Below are 24,254 nucleotides of genomic sequence, written 5' to 3'. Positions count from 1 at the left end.
AAGAAGAGAGCAAAACAGAAATAATCACCTCAGAAATAAGCATCTCAGAGACAGATGTACTTCCCATGCACTGGACTCTCTATCATCTGCGGGGTCTAATCATAACTGGCCTCGTCCATTACACAGGAGCTCAGAGCTCAGTGTAAGGGACATCCAACTAAGTATTATGCTTACCTTCAGCTGAGTTAAGTGACAGATGGTCACAAAACGGACTTCATGAGTCTTGATGCAGGCTGGATGGGGCCCTGGGCAGCCTGGGCTGGTATTAAATGTGGAGGTTGGTGGCCCTGCCTGTGGCAGGAGGTTGGGGCTTCATGATCCTTGAGGTCCCTTCCAACTCTGGCCATTCTGTGATTCTGTGATTCTACACACAAGGATTTCCTACCAGCAAGTTTACACTCACCTGTGCAGAACTTTCTGGAGCTGTGCAACAAAATTCCACAGGAGCTAATTACCATAACCAGCAACATTTTCTGCTCCAAAGCCAGAGCACACTTCATCTTGTCCTCACTACTCCCCACCGGGTTCATATTACTTAAGAGTCCACCAAATCAAAATGCTTGGATGTACAAGCCATTTCCCTCACAGAGAGGAAGAACAAACCACACACAAAAGACAGATGTCACATCACTTAATCCAGTGTAAGGAAGAGTTCAGACAAAGTTATGTGCCAAGAAACATTGGAATCTGTACAGTACGGTAGTCAATCATTTGAGTACTCAACCAGCTGAGCAAAACTCAGGTTTGCTTGAGCTCCTCTCAATCTTTATTCTGCAGCTTACTTCAGCTGCTTGACCCTTGCTTCTTTCCATTCCAGGCCAGGCTGGATGGGGCTGTGAACAACCTGGTCTAGAGGGAGGTGTCCCTACCTGTAGCAGGGGGTTGGAACTGAGTGATCTTAAGGGTTCCTTCCAACCCAAGCCATTCTATGATTCCTCTTAGCAATAACGTGACTTAGTATTCAAAGCTGGGCAGCACTCATCCTTAGTACCAAATGCTACTTTCTTCCCAAAAAGCATTTTGGAACAACACAACAAGCCATCAGCAAGATGCTGGTAATTGACATCATTTTAAAGCTAATGATAAAGCAAACAGAAGTTGGAAGTTACTTACTATCCCACTGCACCATCTTCTCCGTCATATTGTTTTCTTAATTTCATTCATATGCATTCATTAGTGGATAACCTAATTAGCAATACTAGTCAGCTGGTCATATCTGCCTTTCAATATGGCAGCAGCAACACAATTCAAAGGAAAACACTGGAACTGACAACAGCTTGCAAAGTCAGAATATAGGGAAAAGAAACCACAGATAAGGGATTTCTTCACCTTGCCCTATTATTTTGACAAAACTAAAATAAGTCCAAATTGACAACATTTTAAAACTAATTAGGGAGTTGAGGAAGGTCAGAGAGGAGGAATTATCCACTCACAAAGCTGCCCTGAAGAAGAAAATATTTTTCCAGATTGGAAAGCAAAAAAAGCTCATTTAGAGAAGTCAAAATACTGGATTAGAAGTGGAAAAGCTCATTTCCTTGATTTCACATACATTCTCAGGTTGAATAATCTATTCTGCTCCAACTTCTGACCCAGTTATGCCATCTGAACCAATCCAGCAGCTCCATGATGGGTTTTGTAACCCAAAAATCAGAAGAAACCCTCACTGAGAGGTCAGACACCTGTTTATAATTAAAGTCAGAAAAAAATAAGACCACGTTGTGAAAATCCATTCCTTCTGCATGCTGTCTGTGGATGAGAATATAATTCTTTTTTTTGCTTTCCAATGGAGAATACATACTGCTATTTTCCTATCATTTGCTCTGTTGCTACACTCCCATAGGATCCCAATCCCAATCACTCAGGAACGAGCTCCTTTGTGCCAAGGTCCGTTGTCTTGGCTCTGTGCTATGGCAGCAGGAGGAAAGAGCACACAACATACTCTCGCACCAGGACATCAAGGAAAGGAGGGCAGACAGCAGCCTGCAAAATCAACTCGCTGTCAAGAACTTGCCCACCTGCCTTTCAAATCAACAGGAAGCCACCTGCTTAGTTCACACTTCCATCCACAAATCCTGTTGTGATAGGATCAAAAAAGTGTACTTTTCCTTGTTTTGAACTATGGCACTGGAATTTTTATTTTATTGTTATTTTTTAAAGAAAGCTCTTTGATCAGATAAATATTTTTAAAAAGAAAAACACAACAAAGTCATCCTATAAAAGCGCAGGCCCACAAGGGCTGTTTGGAAGGAAGAGATTACTCATGATGGAAATAAAGTTGACTTCACTCCCCAGTACCTGTGCTCACATTCTTAGGCACTAGTGTGCTACTTGCTCAAAGTTGATTCAAAAAAACCAAACATCCAAGCAAACCAAGAAACCCAAGGCAAAACGCAACAGCATGGCAAGGATTTCTTTTGTGCACCCAGTTAAGCAGCTGTGCCTTTTCTAACAGCATTTCATGGTTCCTTATACAACCCTATTCATGCACCCCATGTAGAAGAGGGATTCCAGATCTCATTTGTATGCTACTTCATGTAGAGCTGGGTTCTTCCTTTCCCCTCTCCCACCTTCATCCTTTAAAAAAAAACAAACAAAAAAACCATCAAATGCACAACTCACAGTGGAGAAATCCACTGAAAGACCATTTTTCCAGGACAAGGTGTTATATTCCATCCAGATGGCTTCAGACATACCCAGCCTGGTTTGGACAATATGAAATCTGCCACCAACAAAGGCTTCTCCATGCATTTCCCCAGTTATTTCTCCAGGCTCAATTACGGATGTGAGCTGCATCCATATAATGTCTGAGGAATCTCATTTTCTTAATTATTATTATTATTTTTTTTAAGAGGTGGAGAGAAGTGATTCACAAAAGAGAAGAACTACAATTCTCACTCTGTTTGGACTTTTCTTCTTAAAAACGTTTACAATCTAAAAACACCCACAATGCAAAAAGCAAGGGCAGCAAAAATACACCTCCAAAAATGCAGTGCAGCTTTCACACAAAGTGTAGTTAAAAAATGACTAAGTTTTCTTGATATATGAATTTGCGGGTAAACCATTTATCAATGACCTGTTTACCTGTGCAGCAGAGTCCCTCAAGCCGAGGGCCATGTCATTCCCCTTTGACTGATTAATTAGCCAATCAAGGGATATTTTTCACTGTGAGGCATGATGGTTTATTCCAGCTAATGCATGGTCTCTAATGGTAACACATTAAAGCCAACTCGGCTGTTTATGCCTATCGAAATGACCAAAAGGGAAGGAGAGAAGATAAATCAAAAGAGCCTCCCCCAGTTTTGTTTCAGTTCCTAACAACCCCCCCAAGGAACTAATGCTAGAAGCAAGGCTCTCCTCCAATGAAAAGAGAAGAAAAGAAGAAAAAGCACCATTTCTTCCAGACTGGGAGATGTCTCTTTCCTCTCCCTCTCTCTGCTGATATCTCAATGGCACTAATTTATCCTCAGTTGATTAACAAGGTGTTTATAGAATAGGCAACGAGGACACCACACAGGCAAGAGTCATTTTTACCAGTTCTCCTGGAGCAATCTTGCCTGCACGGAGGGGTATTAACAACATGGCCCCAGTTAACACCTTGAGCCTCATTCAACTTCATTCTGACTTATACAGTATTACAAGTTACCAACTTAGAATAATGTTTTAAACCCACTTAGAATCACAGAATCACAAGAGGTTGGAAGAAACCTCCAAGAGCATCCAGTCTAACCACCCACCTACTACCACTACTTCCCCACAAACCCATGTCTCTTAGTACAAGTAAGAAGTATCATTTCAAGCTACTGTGTGCTGCCAGATGACTTGCTCTATCTGCACCACCTGCATTTAGCCCCTTAGCTGTATTGTCACGCTGTTCTTGTGAGTTTGCCCATGTTTGAAACACAACCAGTGCATGTTAGTGATACAAACCTGTGCTTACTACTTTGAGAATCTGTTTTATTTCCAGGCTGGATGTGGCTCTGGGCAGCCTGATCTGGTGGTTTGTGACCCTGTACATAGCAGAAGGGTTGAAACTAGATGATCATTATGGTCCCTTTCAACACAGGACAGTCTATGATTCTATTCTGCTGCATTTTTTTGTTTGGCTTTTAAAGGAAATCCTCATCTCTTGCTGTTAAGAATTAGCTAGAGAGGCTGATAAGTATGCTGCATAAATATGCAGTAGAGCAAAACTGGAAGACCAAAGAAGCAACTGAAGTATTAAAGTAGTATTAAAATTACCATTAGCAAGGGCTTTTTACATTTCATTCAAAAAGTCAGAAACAGCAATGATAAAAAAACAGAAACAGGTGAACACACAAATCTAATGATACTCCCAAGCGTTTTTGCTGCAGAATACAGCAAAGGCACCTACTGAATTCAAGAAAACTAAGCTACTGCAAGCTGGCACTTACAATTCCTTCTGTCATGAAACTCTGTAGGACCAGCAAGGCTTGCTCACACATAGCTCTGAGATAGGGGCTTACAACCTTCTCCTAATTAAGCAGGCTCCTGGGGATTCCAAGTCTGTGAAGGCACCATTGGGTTGTGCAGACTGGGCCACTCTACTGCTAGCTTTGTTTCACAATCCAAGAAAGAATACAACGTAGCCTTCACAAGAACTGGATAAATTAAGCATGGAGCAGTAGCCATACTCAGAAGAACACAGACAGCTTCACTGCAGGATACACTGAGAATATAAATTCGGGGATAAATAGCATGCACCTCATTATTAGCTCTCTGCTTAGACCAGTAAAGAAAGAGGTGAACATCTCTAGGAATGCTTTGGCTTCACGTATATATGTACCATCTTTGGAACAAGTGAACGCTTGGGCACCTGTGTCTCAGCACAACTAAGGGAGCCTGGAGAAGATGCCCAGTAATGCCCATTTCAGTATTTTCCTACCATCTTCCTCCAGAACCCAACGACAGCAATTACATTTTTACTGCAGTTTCTTAAGGAAGCAAATCTTCCACAGTCTCTCTGCCCCGATATTTGCGTACATCACACGCTCTTGTTTCTCAAGCAACATTTTAATCCAACCTAACAGCAGCTCAGCTATTACAAAGATACTAAAGCACTCAAGTATCTCATGCAGATGGGCAGCTGGACAGAGAAGGCCAATAGATCAGCGTGCACATTGAGAGGGATTTCAGCATGAGCTCATCTCCTTTACGCCACAGAACCCAAGCAGGGCACAACTACAGGAAACCAAGCTTCATTACTGGAGCTGCACAAAGAATAACTCATTGGGAGATGTTTTACTTACATCTTTCCCCATTCCAATGGGTCTAAAAGTGTTAAATTCATCTTTTTTCTTGGCATCGCTTACTGAGGAGCTGGGATTTCCCTTAGGGGACTTTTCCACTGCCCTGCTGACATCACTGTGAGGAAGCCTGCACAAGAGTAAGGTTGTGTCTTCCTTTTTCTAATTGAAGGTTCTCACCCCCATCACCATTCTTGGCTTTTGCCTACCCTGATTACTATCCCTTCCCGTCCTCTGTTCCTCCCTCCCCCTGACCCTCAGATATTTATAGGCAGAGAGGTCACCTTTTTCTGCCTCTCTTCTCAGATGAACGCATCCAGTTCCTCCACTCTCTCCTTCTAGGACTTGCCCTCTAACCCTGTCACCCATTTTACTAAAACCTTTTGGACTCTCTCCAGGTTTTTGATGTCCTCTTTCTGCTCTGCTTCTTGGTTCCAAATCTCTCACGCTAGCTACAGTCTCCAAAGCAGAACAGTAAAAAGGTGGAGTTAATTTTTAACTAATTTTCCTCTCCTGCAGGTTTTTGTTCCCTGAAAGCACAAAATCAGAGCATTTTGTCACAGGTAAGAAAATCCAAGAAACTAAAGTTGTTACATGCCTATAAGACACTGTCAAACCCCACCAAGATCAGCATCATGACTGATATTTTGCAGAAAGTTCAGCTGTAGGGAATTGCATCAATTTACCCGTAGCTCCAGTGGGCCAGTGACAGGGCCTGGCTCTAATGGATTTTCAGTTACATCCCTGAAGATTAGCCAACAAGGTTTTCTGATAAGTGCTGGGAAACGTTAAGTCGGTTAAGGAAGTTCTGCAAAATGTGTCAGAAGATAATTTCCTGATTTGAAAAAAAAAGGAAAAAAAAAGAAGAAGGCAACAAGGGCAGATAGTTACATTTCTAATGACTAACACGGAAGAAATCACCACGAACTCGAGACTTTCGGGCTGCTCAGATCAGGTTGTCAGAGGGAACTTACGCAGGTTTACATTCAAGCTCCAGAAATTCAGGAGGAAGCAGATTACTCATCAAATGGCCTGAGACATGGAAGTGAGATGGATGCAAAACATTCAGTTTTGTACTCATCTCAAATGGAGTTCTTACGAATGTGCCAGCAAATCACAACCAGTCCCCCGGCCCCCAGAGTGAAACCAGTGCCAGAATTATGTTGTTCAGCAACCAAGTTGGGACTGTCTGTAACTCATTCCCAAATCCTCAGTCTCACTCAGGAGTATTTTCTCCAGTGATAAGGCTTCATCAGGAAACACAGCTGGATGGAGGAAGGAAATTCTGAGAAGCAAAAAAAAAAAAAAATAGTGGGGGTTCGAGGAAGTTCAACCAGATAGGAACTAATGGAATTTGTTTTTCTGTCTCACCGGCTCCCAGTGTACCTAAGCAAGCGAGAAAACCAGAGGGAAAGTGGGGGCAAAAGAAAAAAATCAGCCTGGCAGATCTCACCCTGCAAAACAGGTCCTCACTGCACGTCCCCAGAGAGCATCGTAATTACAATTCAATATTTTCGATCACTTGCTCGCCCTGGGAAAAACTACAGACGTTTCCAATTTAATTCCACTCTGAAACCCAGCCATTGTCTTCTTCCCCCCATTTTTTTTTTTTTTTTTTAATTTAAAAAAAAAAAAAAAAAGGAGTCCCTGTGTAGTTTATTAAGGAAGTTTTAGTTGGACACACGATTTATCAAAATCTTTATAAAGTGTCTTTGTGTGTAACATTCAGGAGAGTGAAAGGTGGTGCCTAACATGAGTAAGGCCTATCCCGATGCCATCCAAACAGCTTTCACTGGGATCCTGGTTTTATTACTTCTAGAGAAACTCCTTTCAACCCTTTGAGGCAAATTTCCTTCCATATCCTTTGCGATTCCACTCTTTTGCAATCTTTACTGTCCTCTCGCCAGTTCCCCTTCAGTTTGATAACACAGATAACCCAAATTTCAACATCCTTACTTGCTGCAGCGGTGTCAGTGTGACACAAGAGTAAAGATCCATTCGCCAGATCAGTCACTGGCTACTGAGACAGTTAAGAGTGAGCCTGAAATCTGCTTTTCAATTAGGACATCATAAACCAAAGTAGCACAAAATGTCTCCTGCCAAAGACACACAGGTCAAGATCATAAAATGACTGCTAATAAGCATACAGCTAAGACTGAATATGACTAACTGGGACAACATCTCTCAGACATACTTGATCTGCTGAGACACCAGCAGCTCAGAGGGGGGCACGTTTTTGAGAAGGACTTCAGAGATGACAGGGTTATTCTGTAGGGTCCTCACCATGTCACTTAGCCTTAAGTCCTTCCATTGGTTTCCACTTGACTGTGGGCACAGATGGAGTTTACTGGGTATCACTTTCTTTTCCCCCTCCTTCTCCTAACCTTTAACAATAGTCTGGTATAACACAAACCAACTGTGTAGCACAGGACCACAGTGCTGAAGTTTCTCATTGCAACACCACTGCCAGGATCTACAGCACTACAAGCCACTGCTGGATACCAAAAAGCTCAAAGGCTGAAAGTGTAGCATCTCAAAGGAGTGAGAGAAGATCTGCAACTCACAGATGAAAAACTTGGCCATAATGCCACCAGACAATGGAATACAACTTTAATTCTCTCTGTACACCTCAGTGTCCCTGATCCCTATGGAATGGTCGTGGAATCTCCTTCTCTGGAGATGTTCAAGACCTGCCTGGATGCCGACCTGTGCGACCTGCTGTAGGGAACCTGCTTTGGCAGGGGGTTGGACTCGATGATATCTGGAGGTCCCTTCCAACCCCTACGATTCTGTGATTCTGTGAATAACAAATGCTCATCCAGCTGAGCCTGTTTTTTAGCACAAGAATTTCATTATTCCAAGTTATTCCTTATCTCCCACTCTATAAGTGATCCATTTATGGAATTCTGTTATAAGTTTGAATTGGAGGTTTTAAGGGAGAGAAATGGTCAAAATCTAACCTAGCAAAGTCTGAATGGACTTGCTACAGTTGACCCTACAACTGAACTAGAGAGCTCCAGAGGTCTCCTCCAGTCTGTGATTGTATGAAAAGCAATTCTTGCATGCTTCCATGAAATCATACCCAAGATAGTCCTGATCTCAGTTTGAAATAACTAGAAATCTGGGAAACAGAATTATTATATCTTGGTCAGAAAGTCAAGAGTTGAGAGCTGAGACAGATCCTCCATTCCAAATTTGATTTGGACTGAATGCTTCTCTAACCAAATCTTGGGGAGGGGCTGGGGAGGTGCGGGGGGCAAAACAAGGGGAGAAGAGGGGAAAGAATCTAAATACCTTAGAAGAGGATTTAAAAATACAATGTCATGCTACAGGAACAATTTTTATACATCATCTCGGTTGCACATACAGCATGGAACATGTAATTGGATTTACAGTTCTAGAACCTATGAAGTATGGAAGCTGTCCTCATATTCTCTGAACAGGGACAGCAGTGTGCAGCATTTATCAGCTGTCACAGGGGCTGCAATTATAGGGAACCACAACCTACCACAGCCTGAAGGCATACCTCAGGGCTCTGATGGACACCAGAACTCTCCCTATGTTATCTCTGTACAGGAACAGATAGGAACGGCTTGCATCCAAGAGAATGACAGCACTTTCCTGCTCCTGCAGTGCTTTCTCTGCCACATTTAGGCAGTAGCCAGAGTACAGGGGTTTCAAGAACAGAATGCAAACATACACAGGGATCAGCACTGCACATCCTCAAGAGGCAGCTCCATTTCTGCCACCTTAAGGACCAGGCTCTAGAACATAATGGGAAGGGCAGAGAGAGTTCACGGGTGCAATGAAATGGAATTGCTCAGAGCTGGAGGGCCTGAGCAACACATTTTTGTTCTGTGAAAACTCCACAGATCTCTGACCCATGAAGGGAGGAGAAAAAAAAAAAAAAGCAATTGTGCTCTCCCTGTGGCTGCTTAGCAGCAGACGGTAGCCAGAAGACAACAATGCAGCCCCAAATCATATTACCTCCTGCCTACATTTGCATGTGGAAATCTGGCCACTGAACAGGGAACAACCTGTGACTTCTTGCCAGAACCATGAAACGCGAGCTTAGCTTTCAGCAAGGTTAAAAAGGAAATGTGCACAACAGTGGCCATCACCTTCTGCTGGCTATAACATCACTATATTGGTCAAGGAATTTGCACCAACTTGCACACCACTCACAAGCTGCCACAAATGCATGCACTCAACAACAGTAACAGCAAAAAGATGAGGAGCATAAAGAGGAAACAAAATAAACTACTCAGAAAAATATGAGTGGCTACTGCCTTAGCCATAGCAACTGTCTTCTTCCACTGATTTGCACTAAAACCCTGTTTTTCCTCATTTCATAGTGATTTTATTGCAATGGATCTAAGGCGTATTTTCCCAATCAGCAGTGGTGTCAATTGAGAGAGCTCTGTTGGTGCATATGTACTTACAGCATTTGAGGCCTCTAACAGCTCTCATGAATTTGAAGTGCTAAAATGCTGGTATCAAGACAATAATAAGTTAACACTGGTTCTGTGAACAGAAGTTACAGTGAAGTGACAGAACAGTTTTCAAGAGTACTGCAGAATGAGCAAGGGGATATTTCAGAAACTGCCATTCTAATTTTCCAGGTGCCATCTTTCCCTCTGGCTGCATGAGACTTCAGAGACCTCTGAATCAACAGTGCAATCCTCACAGCATACTCATCTGTGCTTTTCCAGGTGTTATCTTTTCCAAAAAACACTTCTGGACACATCAGTAGCATCCCAGTGTAAGCCTGTTTTTCATACGCTAATCCAGCAGGCCTATCTCTGCAAGTGCAAAGTGCTAACAGATAGAAGAAAAAGAATAGTAGTAAAAACCTTGACCTCATCACAACAAAGTTGGGGAAGTCTTGGCACTAACTGCAAAGACATGACATCATCACAATTCCTACAAGTATTTATACATACATTCATAGCCTCTAATGGTTCAGAGTACAGCCCTCCACCTGCAACCTTCACAAAGAAACAAGAGTGATTCTACTTACACAGAAGCCCTTGCTTTTGATAAACATATGGTAACCTCATGAACAGAAAATTACATATTCTTGTGTCAAAAAATAAGCAAAGAAACAAAAGAAAGGTGAAGCCTCTTGTTTACCTGTGTCTTCACACTCTTCTGTCGCTTTCCAAAGATGCAGGACAGGTCATCCTCACTGCGCAATGAGAGATCCTTACCTGGAAGGGATAAGGGGGAAAAAAAAGCACAATCTTCTCATCTGGTGATGATAGGCACATTTTGATAACCAGCTGTAACCTACAGACAGAGAGAAATTACTTTTGGAGGTACAAAAACCAAGAGTAGTATGTTACAGACACTAAATGAAAGCTGCCCACGGCTCACACATACTGCAGGATGTGCACACGTGGGTGGGAAAAGGCTGGTGAGGAGACAACCACAGCCTGCTGGTGAAAATCTGTGGGAAAACATCTGTAACATTAACTTGTTTTCTCCCACCTGACATTGTAATTGGCATAGCAGAATGAGGGAAGCAGCCTGTTCTACTCTAATGGGAAAGGAGAGTTGTATTCTCCTGCACACAAGAAAGTAGAAGGTGAAACTGAATGTCTTGAGACCTTAAAGAGAATTTCCTATTTCTGTCTGAATTCAGGGATTACACCCTTATACTGAAAAAAACCTGCCCATCTTTACTCTCTTAATCTTATATTAATGTAGATTTCCCAGATGCAAGTGTGGCAGTTAGAACTATGAGCAGTGCCTCTAGCAGCAAGACTACAGAACAGCACCAGGAACTTTTGATGGCTGCTGCTCCCTTCTCCTGCTTTTGTGTAAGCTTGTCTTGTTTAGTCTGAAAGGAAGCAGGATCGGACTTCAACAACAAGGGCCACAACAACATCAACCTTTTTCAAATAACTTCTCCTCTTTCCCTGAAAAGGAGGAATTTCCCTGTTTTAGACCACTGAGGGTACAGTCAAACAAGGGCCTACCTTATTTAAGCACTGCAGCCAAACAAATAAGGGCTATTGTTAATATAAAAGCCTTGCTATGTGTTTTACAGGCTCTGAAGACACTTCTTTTTTTCTTCTATATTTAGCAAAAGGTTAAATCCAAATCAAAATAAATCCTCTTTGCAACTACCTCAAGCAGGCCATGGTGTCTGTACTTGGAGACCTGAACTACTTTAATTGTTTAATGTCATAAAGTGGCACGGTCATGTTAGAACACTTGACTTCCAGGCTGAATTCTTTCAGCACACAAAAAAATTTCCAATATCAGAATTTGGCCTCCATTCAGAAGTCAATTACCTGTTTTAGCAGAGGCATTTGTTAACAAAAAAACATCATATACAGAGCTTTAAGTTTAATAAATTAGCCATTAGTGGAAACTGAGCCTAGCCATACAGTGAACCACATCTATACACACGGGTGTGTGAAAGGGGAACGCTACCAACAGAGAAATACAGCAAGTGATTGAACAGTGGCCAGGAGCAGAAGACAAGTTTGGCTGAAATCATGTCATTGCTCTAACATAGAAAGAAGCTACCAAACCCCACAAGCTTTTCATACAAGATTTTCTGGCCTCCAATCGCTGTCCTAACTTACCCAATAAAGTATATAATAGATCTAAGAGGGCTTTCCTCTTCCTGCGTTCAGGTTTAATCTGATCACTGATCTTATCCACATGATCTCTTAGCAAGGGTTACTGCAGATTGCAGAGGATAGTGCAGCACAGATAACGCAGTTACTTGGCCACCACCTTTGCCTCTCGGTCCAGCCCTCCTCCCATAAACACAGCTGAGAATATTCATTGTTCCTTAGTCAGCTGATGGCTCCTACAGATAGGAATTGATTTATTCAGCAATATCACCCTACAGCCATCTAGAAAAGTCCAACAGAAAGAGGAATAGTATACTCCAGGATGCTGCAAGGGGTGTTTCTAAACTATCATTCTACTTGTTGTATATGGACTACAGAAGGGAAGTGATCAGTTGGACATGTTTTACACATCTTGGCTACAGATTAAGAAATAAAATTTCCTCTTACCTTTTGCAAACTTCATGTAGTGGACACGCTTCCTAGAGGATTTTGATTTTTCCTCAAGATTAAATGTCTTCTTCTGATTAGTCACCGAGGATTCTTAAAGAGAAAAAAAAGCAGGTTCAAACCCTACTAGAAAAACATTAACAACCAAATTCAAACAACACTGTATTTAACTTTCTCTTTCAAAACAACTTATCACTGAAGGAAGCACAGTAACCCCTCTCAGAGACATGTTAGTGCCTGACTTTTTGCCACATCCCCTTCCATTCCCATTTCCAATCTAGTGTAATTTGAATAGGCAGACAGAGGTACTGCAGATCAAAGGCAAAGACTAATTTAACACCATTTCTATGGTAAGAAGAGACTGGTAGATCAGGGTCAACTGTTGACTATTACAAAATATTTCCAGTCCTACAGTCTGAGAAAGCACTAAGAAACTGGAAAAAATAAAACAGTGAATCTAAATGGACAAAAATGGACACAGACCCACAAAAAAGAAACATAGCACCAAACAGGCTTTTCAACCCTACTTAACGTGCCTTGATACTGCTGTACTGTATGCTGTAATGTGCCTTGATACTGCCATGTAAGGAAATCAAACAGCAGCAGACCTTTTTCATCCCTAAGGCCAGCAAAAGCTGCCATGTGTGTATTATTTAATTCTGTTAGCTTTCAGAAGAGGGGCTGCATCTAAACTACCCACTGGGAATGGTCTCTGGGGTCAGTTCCAAATTCATTAGGAGCTGTTTAAAACAGAGTGTTGGCTTGCACAGGTCAAAAGCATGTGAAGAATTAGTCTAACTATTTAACAGTGCAAAGATCCTGTGCCTGAGAGGTTATTCTGCTGCTACAGACACACTCTTTGTATCCACAGAGCATGTTAATTTACAGAACTACCTCGGGAGGAGGTAACCTGCAATCCTGTAACAACCACTTTATTGGTGCTGTCCTGAAGGGAAATAGGCACTGCAGGATTCCATGCTCCATCACTACAGAAAAGGCTACTCAAGGTGAGGTGGTTTTTTTTTTTCCTGCCAGTGGCAACTGGGATGGGTAGATAAATCAACCCATACCCTGAGGGTCACGTTGAGTCATTGTTTTCATACCATCCCACCCCTGACAGCTCTGCAGCCCAAGCTTTTCTGACACTGGAATTTCAGCACTTCATGGTTTGCTTAGTAATGCCACCTGATGATAGATTCATTGACCTAAAAATGAAATCCATGGCTTGCAGTGGGAGAGTTTACTACCAGAAAGCAGCCTCAGATCTATTCTTGAATTTACACATAAACATTAATGAGAGAAATAAAGACTGGAAAACTCAATTTCAAACAGAATTCACAGTCAATTTGAAAATCCTCTATAAAAGGCTCTATGGGGAAAATGAGTATGACAATTAAGATATCCTGACCATAGATGAGGCATTTTGAGTCTGCTCTCTGATTCACTTGTACTAAAAGGAACATTATGCACCAAAGGATTTCCATAGGAGCTTCCTCCAGCACTTCATCCTTACAGCAGAAGGGGCAGCAGCACCTCCTTGTGCCTTCCAGAAGGAATTTCACTACTGAACTTAAAAATGTGCTGGCACTGACAACAGACTAGGTACATCCCTGTGTCCTTCTGTGCTTTACAAAGCAATTTAGACACAGTAATAAAATCGTGGCATTTCTAGAGCAAATCTCATACAGATGAATATTCCAGAGCACAACAGACATGGCCTGCACGCTTACTCTACTGATGGGAAAGGGAATCAGCCATCATCACTCACTAATTCTTGGCTCTTTTGTTGGGTTAAGAACTCCTTCCTCACTGGGCACTCAGTTAGAAAAAGAAAGCTGAAACTATGTAGATAAAGGGTATTTGAATGTTGGCATACTAACCACCAAAGAGCCCTTCCCTCCCAGCGTCTAATTGCAATCCAGCTCTGGCAACTATACCAGTTATTTAAGAACAATGAAGGTTTTCAGCTGACTTTTAATGCAATTTGAAACTGGATGATGGCCAGCAATGTAACATTTGATCCTGAAGCACAGCTGCGGGCAGAGTTATCTGGATGAGTTTTGCCAGCTTAAACAATTGCCAAAAAAACAAGTTTCTGAGCAATGTTTACAGTCTGCAAATCACCAAATGTGACTCTGACCGGGACTTTTCAACTTGTACCCAAGTTTGTGCTCAGTGATTGAAATCTCGTGTCCAAGAAGACCAAGGAAAAACAGCAGTAGAACAGAGAGAAACATGGTTTGGGGACCATTTTGCATTGGTACAGATGACCCATGGTACACAGCACAGAATTAGGAACGAGACAGCCTTGCTCAATGAACCTGCCTCTCTGCTGACTCACTGTGTCCCTGGGCAAGTCATTTCAGCTCTCTGCTCATCAGTTTGCAGGTTTCCCACCAGTTACACCTAAATGATCTTCTCACATCTCAAGTTGGAACTTGGGTAGGATTTAGATACAAAGGAAGACAGGAACTTTTGGAATTTCCTTCTGATACTCTGTTCTAATCTCTCGAGGACTTCCACTACAGCAGCTAGCCCTGTGGCCTTAGACCAGTGTACAAGCACAACATACACAGCAATTAAAATTTTAGAGCATTAGGTTCAGGATTTTCACCTTCATTCTCAAGGATTAGAAACCAAGTTTAAGCCTTTTTAACTGATCTTCCCGCTCTTCATCTTATCTTTCCTCTTGTGGAACTCCTGTTCACAAATGCTATTAAGCTTGCAGCACGTGGACAGGCTGCTGCATCCAAACAGAATCCCTTGGTTTAACAACACTCCACAGAGTTGCTCAGATGTATGATCAGTTTGAGATAGGCCAGTCCAAAGGAGAGATGAGACAGCTGCCTGAACTCCTTCTATAAGCTCACACCTGCTGGCTTAGCACTGCTTCATTTCTAGAAGCCAAGGTCTAACTGTACAAAGCTTTACAAAATTAAAGCAACTTGCTAAATAACCCTTTGGGGAAAGTTATGTATTTTTCCCATTTGCTTGCTCTATATTAAGGCTACAAAAATCACATCATATGACACTCAAAACAGAAATGCATAACTCTGAGTTAAAAGCTGAGAAGCAGCTCTTTGAAGACAGGAAAAGTGGGTATTTAAGAAACCACCAGAGCATGGAAGCCAGATTGACAGTTAATTAGCAAATGAAGACATTGCAATGATTCTGCTGTGAACCTTCTGGCTCTGGTTACTTTACAAAGAAACAAAGGCTGGCGTAGTGCATCCCAGCAAAAGGTTCCTCCATATTGTAGTAGCCTTGGGTAAAATACCCAAGTTTTATGCTTTCTTTCCCCATCAAAAAGTCTTTAACTGTGGTTAAACCAATGAGATCTACACATCCAAAGTTGAGCACGGCCACGAATAGCAGCATGTCCTTCAATTCCCATTGATTTGGGGAGAGGAGGAGGAGAAGCTGTGTGCCTCAGCATGGATACTATTAGTAGCTCAAAGGATTGGGCCTCAGCTACCCTTATAAGACAGATCATGGAAACTCTGCTAAGCTTCCAGCACCTGACTGAGCAAAGCATGAACCTACCTGTTTCGCCCTGTCCATGGCAATCATTCAGTTCAGCCAGGAGCTGGTTGAAGTCATCCTGATGAGCAATCCAGTTGTCCTGTAAATATCACCCACATGAATACAAAGCAACAGTTTTCAGACAGAAGTTTCACTAAAGCAGGCATTAAAAAAAACAATGCTTTCCAAGAAGTAACTTAATTACATATACTGGATTCTTGGTGGGAGGGACCCCCTGAAGCTCCACAGGTGGCAAATACTAACAACAGCTTGCTATAGTTACTCAAAAGTGCAGAACTGATAAGGGTTGTGTTTGTAAGCTTTTAAACAATGCTGAGGTGCTGTTGGCTCTGCATGTCCCAGACTGCATGAGATGTTTTCAACAGTAGGCAGGAAATACTAGTGTGATTTTCCAGCAGTTACTTAAGTTGTTGATTTTGTTGATTCTGAGACAAGCACCTTTTTAGAAGCACATTCTGCTCTCCCCACATGTACCTGAACTCTAGTCAGCACGGTGACTGCATCAGGAAGAGAGAAAGAAAACATAAAACTAGGCTAGGTGGAAGATATATGGAGGAAGCAAGTATTTCGAAGAACAGCCTGGGTTGCAAAGGCCCACAGTGCTCATCCAGTTCCAACCCCTGCTGTGTGCAGGTCACCAACCAGCAGCCCAGGCTGCCCAGAGCCACATCCAGCCTGGCCTTGAATGCCTGCAGGGATGGGGCATCCACAGCCTCCTTGGGCAACCTGTTCCAGTGATTTAGAGCAAGAACTCTCTGAACAGCTCTGATAATTCACTTTAACTTTCCCAAATAGATATTTATTTCCCAACTGCTGAACAGAGCCTACATAAATTTTAGGTCAAGAGTCTCTGCAGAGAAGTTCACATAGGTGCATGCTGCCACTAGGTGTGACAACAGATTTCACTAACATCCCATTACAAAAATCATGCCTTACCTAAAAAAGAAGCCACATCTCCTTATATGGGTTTAGCACTCACCTCGTACTTGATGGATGCTCCTAACCCCAGCATGTTGTTTTTCACCTGGACCTTGATATGTTCTGTATTTCCTTGCTCCTGAGCTCCAAGACCCTAATAAAGATTGAAGAATAAAAACATAAGGGTTTTCCAGCAGTGACTAAGCAACTAGAGCTGCTGTACTGAAGACATTTTGCAATGAAATATAGCAAGAAACCACAAGTTACTATTTATTTGCTTGCCTGCAACTGAATTCATTCACGGGCATCAGCATACTTGAGATATTAAGTATTTTTAATTTACTACTTAAGCCTCCAGCAAAATACCATAAACACTAAAATAACATCATTAAGCAGTAGGTGATTAATCAGGAAGCCACCTGACATTCCTAGGCAAGTCCAAAGTGTTTACAATTTTAAAACAAGACACTACATAAAAAGAACATGCCTCTCATCAAAACTACCTCCGCCATTGCGAAGGCAGTTGTGTAACAGCTACAAGACAGCTGCCTCACAGAACTTAAAAAGCAGAATTAATTTATATTAAAGTGGGTGAGAGGAAGTGGAAGGATCAGACTGGAGCTAGCAGGTCATTAGGAACTTTTTCCATCCTGTGTACACTCGTAATTTGGTGAAGATATTGGAGCAAACAAATGATGGTTTTGTCTATCCTAAATAAATGCAAACATTCCAACCTGGGAAACAGTCTCCAGACCCAATTTTATCTTTCTTAATTGTACAACCAGGAAAAAAAAAACAAAAGATGAGGCAGTTATTCCTGCTACCTGCTTTTCTCTCATCAAGATATAACAAATATACACGCATGGGTCTGATGGAATGGTGGAATGAAGTCCTGTGGATAAAGCATGTACCTATGCAGTATGTGAAGCAACAAGTAATGTTTGAATAAGGCTGCAGTCTTATTTAGTCAGAGGGGTAGAAGACTCACCCTGAAGCTTCTGCTAACAAAAAAGTATGGAAACAAGCAGAGCACTTGGCTACACATCTCACCCTGACCCAATTCCAATGCAACTAATAACAGGACTAACATAATCAGCTTAATTTCAGAGCGCAGACAGGCTTTTACCCCTTACCTCGATCAAGCTATGGCTCCATTTGTCTGAGTTTGCAGCAGAACAGGGTCATAAATCCCTCTAGTACAACTATAAGTGTTGTAGAAGAAGATTTAGTAGCTCATGCAGGAAACTTATTGTCAAAAAGGTGGGGGGGAATGACAGAGAACACCACAAGGCCCTCCTTCCATACCCTGACACAACGTGTCCATATCAGTAAGGGCATTAACTATGTTGAGAGGAACTGGCAGGCTGAATAATAATCAGTACTCTTTCTACTCTGGTTCGTATACCTATTTTAGTCTTACACACAAAACAGCCACGCATACAAGCTGATGTAACAGTGCTCAGTCCCACACTTTGTTAACAATTCATTCTAATGCCTACAGACAGGCAGGCAGAAGCCAGATCTATACTATGTCAGCTATGCTGCTAACTGAGGCAACAGCAGTAGGCTAAACTGAGAAATTCGAGGGTAGCCTTATTTTTCCTCACTCTTAATTTTTAATACATTCACAGTATGGAAAACAGCCCTAACTTTGTTCATTTTAAAAGGGAGCAGAGGAGATGTAGAAGAAGAATTAAATAAACAGCATGGGAGAGGTTCTGCGTGTTTGTTTCACTAAACGTGCTTGATTCACAGGCCCAAATCTCAGCTTTGCTGAGGCACCTTTGTGGAAGTTAAACTGCTTTTAAGTGGCAACAGAACTGTCTGCAGCTGTCTACGCTGACCTGGAGATTATTCTTAGCACCAGCAACCAGTCACCTCACACCACAGGTACATTCTGGATCTGGGAGGGAATACAGCTCATGTAATATTGCATTTTGTACAAAGATCAGAAGTAACCTTTAGAAACACATGAAGGACTACAGCAGAACTTGTTTCTTCTTTCACAAGTAGAAACAGCCAGGGAGAGAACTGAGGGCATGAAAGCAACTTAAAGCCTTCTCTAAAATTACTCGATTTAACATTATCTTGTCAAAGAGAGGGGAGAACTCTTTATAAGGGCAGATAATGGCAGGACAAGGGGAAATGGTTTTAAGCTGAAGGAGGGAAGATTTAGGTTGGATGTCAGGGGGAAGTTCTTTACAGAGAGAGTGGTGAGGTGCTGGAAGAGCTGCCCAGAGAGGCTGTGGATGCCCCGTCCATCCCTGGAGGTGTTCAAGGCCAGGTTGGATGGGGCCCTGGGCAGCTTGATCTGTTATTAGATATGGAGGTTGTGGCCTGCAGCAGGGGGGTTGGAGTTTGATGATCCTTGGAGATCACTTCCAACCTAAACCATTCTGTAGTTCTATGAGAAAAGCTGATTCTATAAGAGAAGTAAGACAGGCACAAGCTAGCAAATATCTTTGTAAGAAATTATAGAAATCTAACATTGCTCAGATTCTCTGTGTTCTTAGCAGGCTTATGAGAATAAACTAAATAAGAATCATAGAATCATAGAATGGCCTGTGTTGAAAAGGACTACAATGATCTTCAAGTTTCAACCCCCCTGTCATGGACAGGGTCACCAACCACCAGACCAGGCTGCCCAGAGCCACATCCAGCCTGGTACACCAGAATACCACAGCTGTTTTAAACACTGGGACCAACATCACCCCAGTAGCCCTCTACCCCTTATATTGTTTCCTTTCTTAAAAAAATTTTTAGTTCAGGAACAACAGACACAACCCTTCAGCCACAGAGCTCTCCTGACCATACCTTTCCTTTGGACCAGCCCATCTTTTCCAGCATCTTCTGTCCAAATTTAGATTCATCTTTACTCCAAGCACTGTTTCGTGGATCCACAGACCACTTTTGTCTTCTACGGGCTAAGACAGAAAGGAAAAAAAAAAATCAAATGGGCTCCACAGTGTTCCAAGAATTTAGTCAACTCAAGAAAAGCCTTCAATCCAAAGAAACAACTTCTGCCACACCAATCATACATTTTTGAAGTTTAGTTTTACTGAATGAGATACTAAAAAATAAAAAGTCCAGTGAAAGCTTTTAATACAAAGAATGCCTAAATAAAACATCATAGATTCATACCATAGAATAGTTTGGGTTTGAGGGACCCCTAAAGATCACCCAGTTCCAACCCTCTGCTATAGGCAGAGGCACCTCCTTCTAGCCCAGGTTGCTCACAGCCTCATTCAGCCTGGCCTGGAATGCTTCCAGGAAGGGGGCATCCACAGCCTTGCTGGGCAACCTGTTCAGTGTCCTCATGGTAAAGAATGGGACTTCAGTGCAAGCTTTCCCAGTACTGGACAAGTGTCCATTGCCCATCCTTCATCTTCTCTAGGAGTTTTAAGATTGGGTATCATTTACAAAAGCGAAGTTGAAAAATCAAACTGAAGTGACTGGAGAAACTGAACCGCAGGACACAAATTAGAGGGGTTTCATCTGCCACAAAATGGCTTATTCAGAAACTGAAGAGTCACAGGAAACTCCCACAGGTGTTAAAGAGATGCAACTTAGAATCAAGGCTCCTTTTTCCTATGTACACCATTAATGAAACTACAGTCCCTCAGGCCCATGTGCGTGAGTTTGTCTGTATCATCAGGAATAGCTTCTTTGAAACCGAGGAAGAAAAAAGTTAGCACAGTTAACCAGTCACTAAGCGTGCACCTAAACACATGCAGGAAGAGAACAGAAATAAACAAGGCAAAGAATGGGAGACAGGAAGATTACAAACTTCATTAAACACGATGGGAAACGGTGGATCAAAAATGACCGATTAACCCAAGGCCGCTGCGAGTCAGCAAGAAGCCAAGTCCACAGGGGCACTTCCAACATAATCAGGAAATCATCTCTTCCTAAAGTGCAACGCTTGGGATTTAGGCCAGAGGGAGAAAATATTACAGGTATATTCAACTCGTTGGCTGCTCGGTCTTGGTTCAGAACTAAAACTGGCAGAATGTAGGATGGCGGTGTTTTTTTAACATACTTTTGAAGCTCAAAATAAGTGCTGCAAGGCAGACCCACAAAAAAATAACAGTCTGATAAAGAATTTCATAAAAGCTCTAATGGTTCATAAAAAGATTTTATGGTGTGTTAAATGACTTAGTGCTGTGAGAAGAATCCAAAAGCACTCAATTAGTTCATTTCTCTAAGGGAAAACGATGACCAGAACCATCCAATACATGCCCTGTCTGGAGAGGAGCCACTGGGGACTGTGATTTTAAACAGACCCAAGCAAATCCAGGTTCCCTGCTGTGTCTCTGAGGCCAAACATTCTGGTTTCCTCAGGCAGAGTTTGCTCATGTGTTGCTGTGTTTGAAATATTGAGTTAGAAATTGGGGACAATTAACATGTTCTGTCATCTTCCCTCGCCCAAGATGCATATTAAGGACTCCAGTTTCCATTCATTTATGGGGAAGAACATTGTTTTGTTATGTTTTTTAAGTCTAGTTGTAACATTTTCAGCCTGCTTATCCTCTGTTGTGCTGTCCATAACTTGGTTCCCAGGTGGTAACTCTGCAAAACCCAGAACATCAATTCAATGCAGTCCTTACCATTACAAAGCCACTCTGTGTATCTCAGGACTTGTCTGCACAGCAGAGCTAATCTGTGTCAACCGAATGCATGAACTTAAACTAAATTTCAAACTGAATTGTTTTCTGCAGTTCATCTCATCCACTTTACATACTAATGTCTATTAATTCTCCTGAATATCCCTCTGCAGAGAAATCCTAACATGTTTTACTCCCAGGAGGACCCTGGCAACAAAACACAGCAGCACCTAACACTGAGATTTCTCAAGTTTGAAATGTTCACCAGATCCTCCTTTTCTCAACAGTTTCAATCTGTGAATTTCTAATCCCATGGCTACTGTTCTGGGATTCATCCTCACAATTCTGCCAGGTCAACACGCTCATTTTCGTATGTGCTAAGTTACATGTAAGCAGCTTCCTTTACTTTCCTACATCTTCAAAACATATTTAAGAAAACTAGAACCACCTTCATGCCACACACAGCAACCATCAGATTACATGAGAAATGTTTGTTCACCAATTACTTTTAAGAGCATGGAAGGAAACAGTCTAATAGCTTCCAGCCAGAAAATTCAGAATTCAGCACAGATGTCCTGAGCTGCTCTCAGAGTGATGCTTGAGATGGTATTGCAACTGTGGGTGAGCAGCACCATCCAGTGGAGAAACGCGACATTTCTTCGGATGCATTGCTCAGATACCCAGCTCTTACCAGTTAATAAACCCTTCCACCAAAACTAATTCTGTGCCAAGAGCATTAAAAACTATTTCTGAAAGTTTCCTAGCAGCTCTGATCTAAACCACAGAAGGGGAATAACCGTTTACATGGGTCGATGGAGACAGGACAAGGGAGAATGGTTTTAAACTGAGGCAAGGCAGAGGGTGGTGAGGCACTGGAACAGGTTGCCCAAGGAGGCTGTGGATGCCCCATCCCTGCAGGCATTCAAGGCCAGGCTGGATGTGGCTCTGGGCAGCCTGGGCTGCTGGTTGGTGACCTGCACACAGCAGGGGGTTGGAACTGGATGAGCACTGTGGGCCTTTGCAACCCAGGCTGTTCTATGATTCAAAAAAAACAACTCCACAAAGGTGACTCAGAAACTAGATTTGTTTTTTGCAGCACTGATTTTAGAATTCATTAAATACAGAAGCAATCCTGACTACAGAATTACTACTGAAAATGGAATCACTTGAGTTGGAAGGGACCCTTTTAAAGGCCATCTGTTCCACTCTGCACTGAGCAGGGACACCCACAGCTCCATCAGTGCTCAGAGCCCCTCCAGCCTGACCTTGGCTGTCTGCAGGGATGGGGCACCACCGCCTCTCTTGAGTAACCTGCATCAGTGCATAAATGCCCAAATAAAATGTTGAAAAAAACTTACCAACAAAGTTTACAACTAAAACAACCCGAAAACTACGTGCAGTTTTATTTCCCTCCATTCACACCTGCGCTTTCTAGTAGGACTGGGTCTTCTGGCTTCACGTTAAGGGTGTCCTGACACCACAAAGCTTACTGGAAACTCCCAAGGATAGAGAATTATAGATTGATAGAATGGTTGGGTTGAAAGAAACCTTAAAGCCCATCCATTTCCAACCCCTGCCGTGGGCTGGGTGCCTCCAGCTCAGGCTGCCCAGTGCCCATCCACGGCCTCGGGCACCTCCAGGGATGGGGCACCCACAGCTCTGTGGTCTGTTTGAAGAGAAGGCAGTAAAAGCAATTGAAATCTTCTTGGGGCTGCTCAGCCCACAGCTGGGGGGGGCTCAGGGAGTCCCACCGTGCCCATAAATCCCCAAGGGAGATACAAGGGGGCAGGGAGCTGAGAGTGATGGGGCTGCACCCTAGGGACCCCCCTTTCGAGCCTACAACTTAGCCTCGATGTTGGCAGCAAGAAGCTGAGCGAAGCTGAGCAAATCCTGCCCGCCTCCCGCCCAACACCCCACAGGACTGCCGCCCTCCCGCCACCATCGCAGCGCTGCCGCACTCACGCTCTGCCAGCATCGCCATCTTGGGGGCTTTCCTCTGCGCGGCGCGTGTGACGAGACGCCATCCTGTCCGCTCCAACCCCCTACTTGCCACCTTTTTATTTATTTATTTATTTATTTTTGAAGCGTTCTAACATCCTGTGGAAGATATAAACGTATATCTTTGATTCGTTCCCGAGCTGCTTTTCCGCGTTTCCTCTTCGCGTGCAGGCACTGACTCGGACAGCAGGCGGGGCGGCAGCCATGGCCGCCTGCGCGCAGCCCCGTGTGAGGGCTTGGTCCTTCTGCGCTTCTTGGTTGAAGTGCAGCTCCTAAAACAGGACACGCACATGGCTGTTGAGTTCTTCAGAGCTCTCAGCAGGAGTGGCCTCTGCCCCTGGCTGCGTTTTGTACCTGAATGTCACCTTAGGTGCTCTAAACCCTTTCACTCTGGAAAAGATTCCCAGGTCCAGCCCCAGCCCACCCCGCCATGCCCACTGCATCCCTCAGTTCTGGAACACCTCCAGGGATGATGACCCCACCTGCAGCTGTGCCACTGCATCATCGCTCTTTAGGAGAAGAAATTCTTCCTAATCTCGAAACGGAACCGCACCGACACAACTTAAAGCCCCTACATCTCATCCTATTAAAGCATCTGCCCCTTCCTCCTTTGGGAAAAGGGTATCAAGTTAATCCTTTGATAGTTTTCTAGGCCCACATTAAGCCTTCAGAAATTCTCACAGCATGTGCTCTCACCAGACTTTCCTATCAGTTTTCTAAATAGTTTCAGGTCATGTTTGTCAGGCTTGGCGGATGGGAAAAACAAATAAATGCTTTCCAGTCCTTCACTACTTGAGACAGAGATCTTTTGCCTCCCTTGTTAATTGCGTTAGCCACTTGATTGCATCTAATCAATGCAGTGAAGACTGAGTGGATGAATCACCTTCTGA

At 42.9% G+C, this 24,254-nt stretch overlaps 1 protein-coding gene across 1 annotated transcript in view; it reads right to left on the bottom strand.

Moving 5' to 3' along the window:
* Positions 1–23,444, bottom strand: part of PINX1 (PIN2 (TERF1) interacting telomerase inhibitor 1) — a 59,130-nt gene extending 35,686 nt beyond the window's left edge. The window contains exons 1-6 of the mRNA XM_052693266.1: positions 23,329–23,444; positions 19,577–19,686; positions 16,824–16,916; positions 15,845–15,923; positions 12,302–12,394; positions 10,398–10,474 (exon numbers count right to left, since the gene is read on the bottom strand). Of these exons, the coding sequence (XP_052549226.1) occupies positions 10,398–10,474; positions 12,302–12,394; positions 15,845–15,923; positions 16,824–16,916; positions 19,577–19,686; positions 23,329–23,347 (471 nt within the window). The 5' untranslated portion in view covers positions 23,348–23,444. The remainder of the gene's footprint in view (positions 1–10,397; positions 10,475–12,301; positions 12,395–15,844; positions 15,924–16,823; positions 16,917–19,576; positions 19,687–23,328) is intronic.
* Between the last annotated feature and the right edge of the window lie 810 nt (positions 23,445–24,254).

This window comes from Tympanuchus pallidicinctus, unplaced genomic scaffold (genome assembly GCF_026119805.1).
Source record: "Tympanuchus pallidicinctus isolate F22 unplaced genomic scaffold, pur_lepc_1.0 scaffold1, whole genome shotgun sequence".
In the NCBI taxonomy this organism is placed as follows: Eukaryota; Metazoa; Chordata; class Aves; order Galliformes; family Phasianidae; genus Tympanuchus; species Tympanuchus pallidicinctus.
Note: the sequence above shows the minus strand (reverse complement) of the source record. Positions and strands in the feature narration are given on the sequence as shown.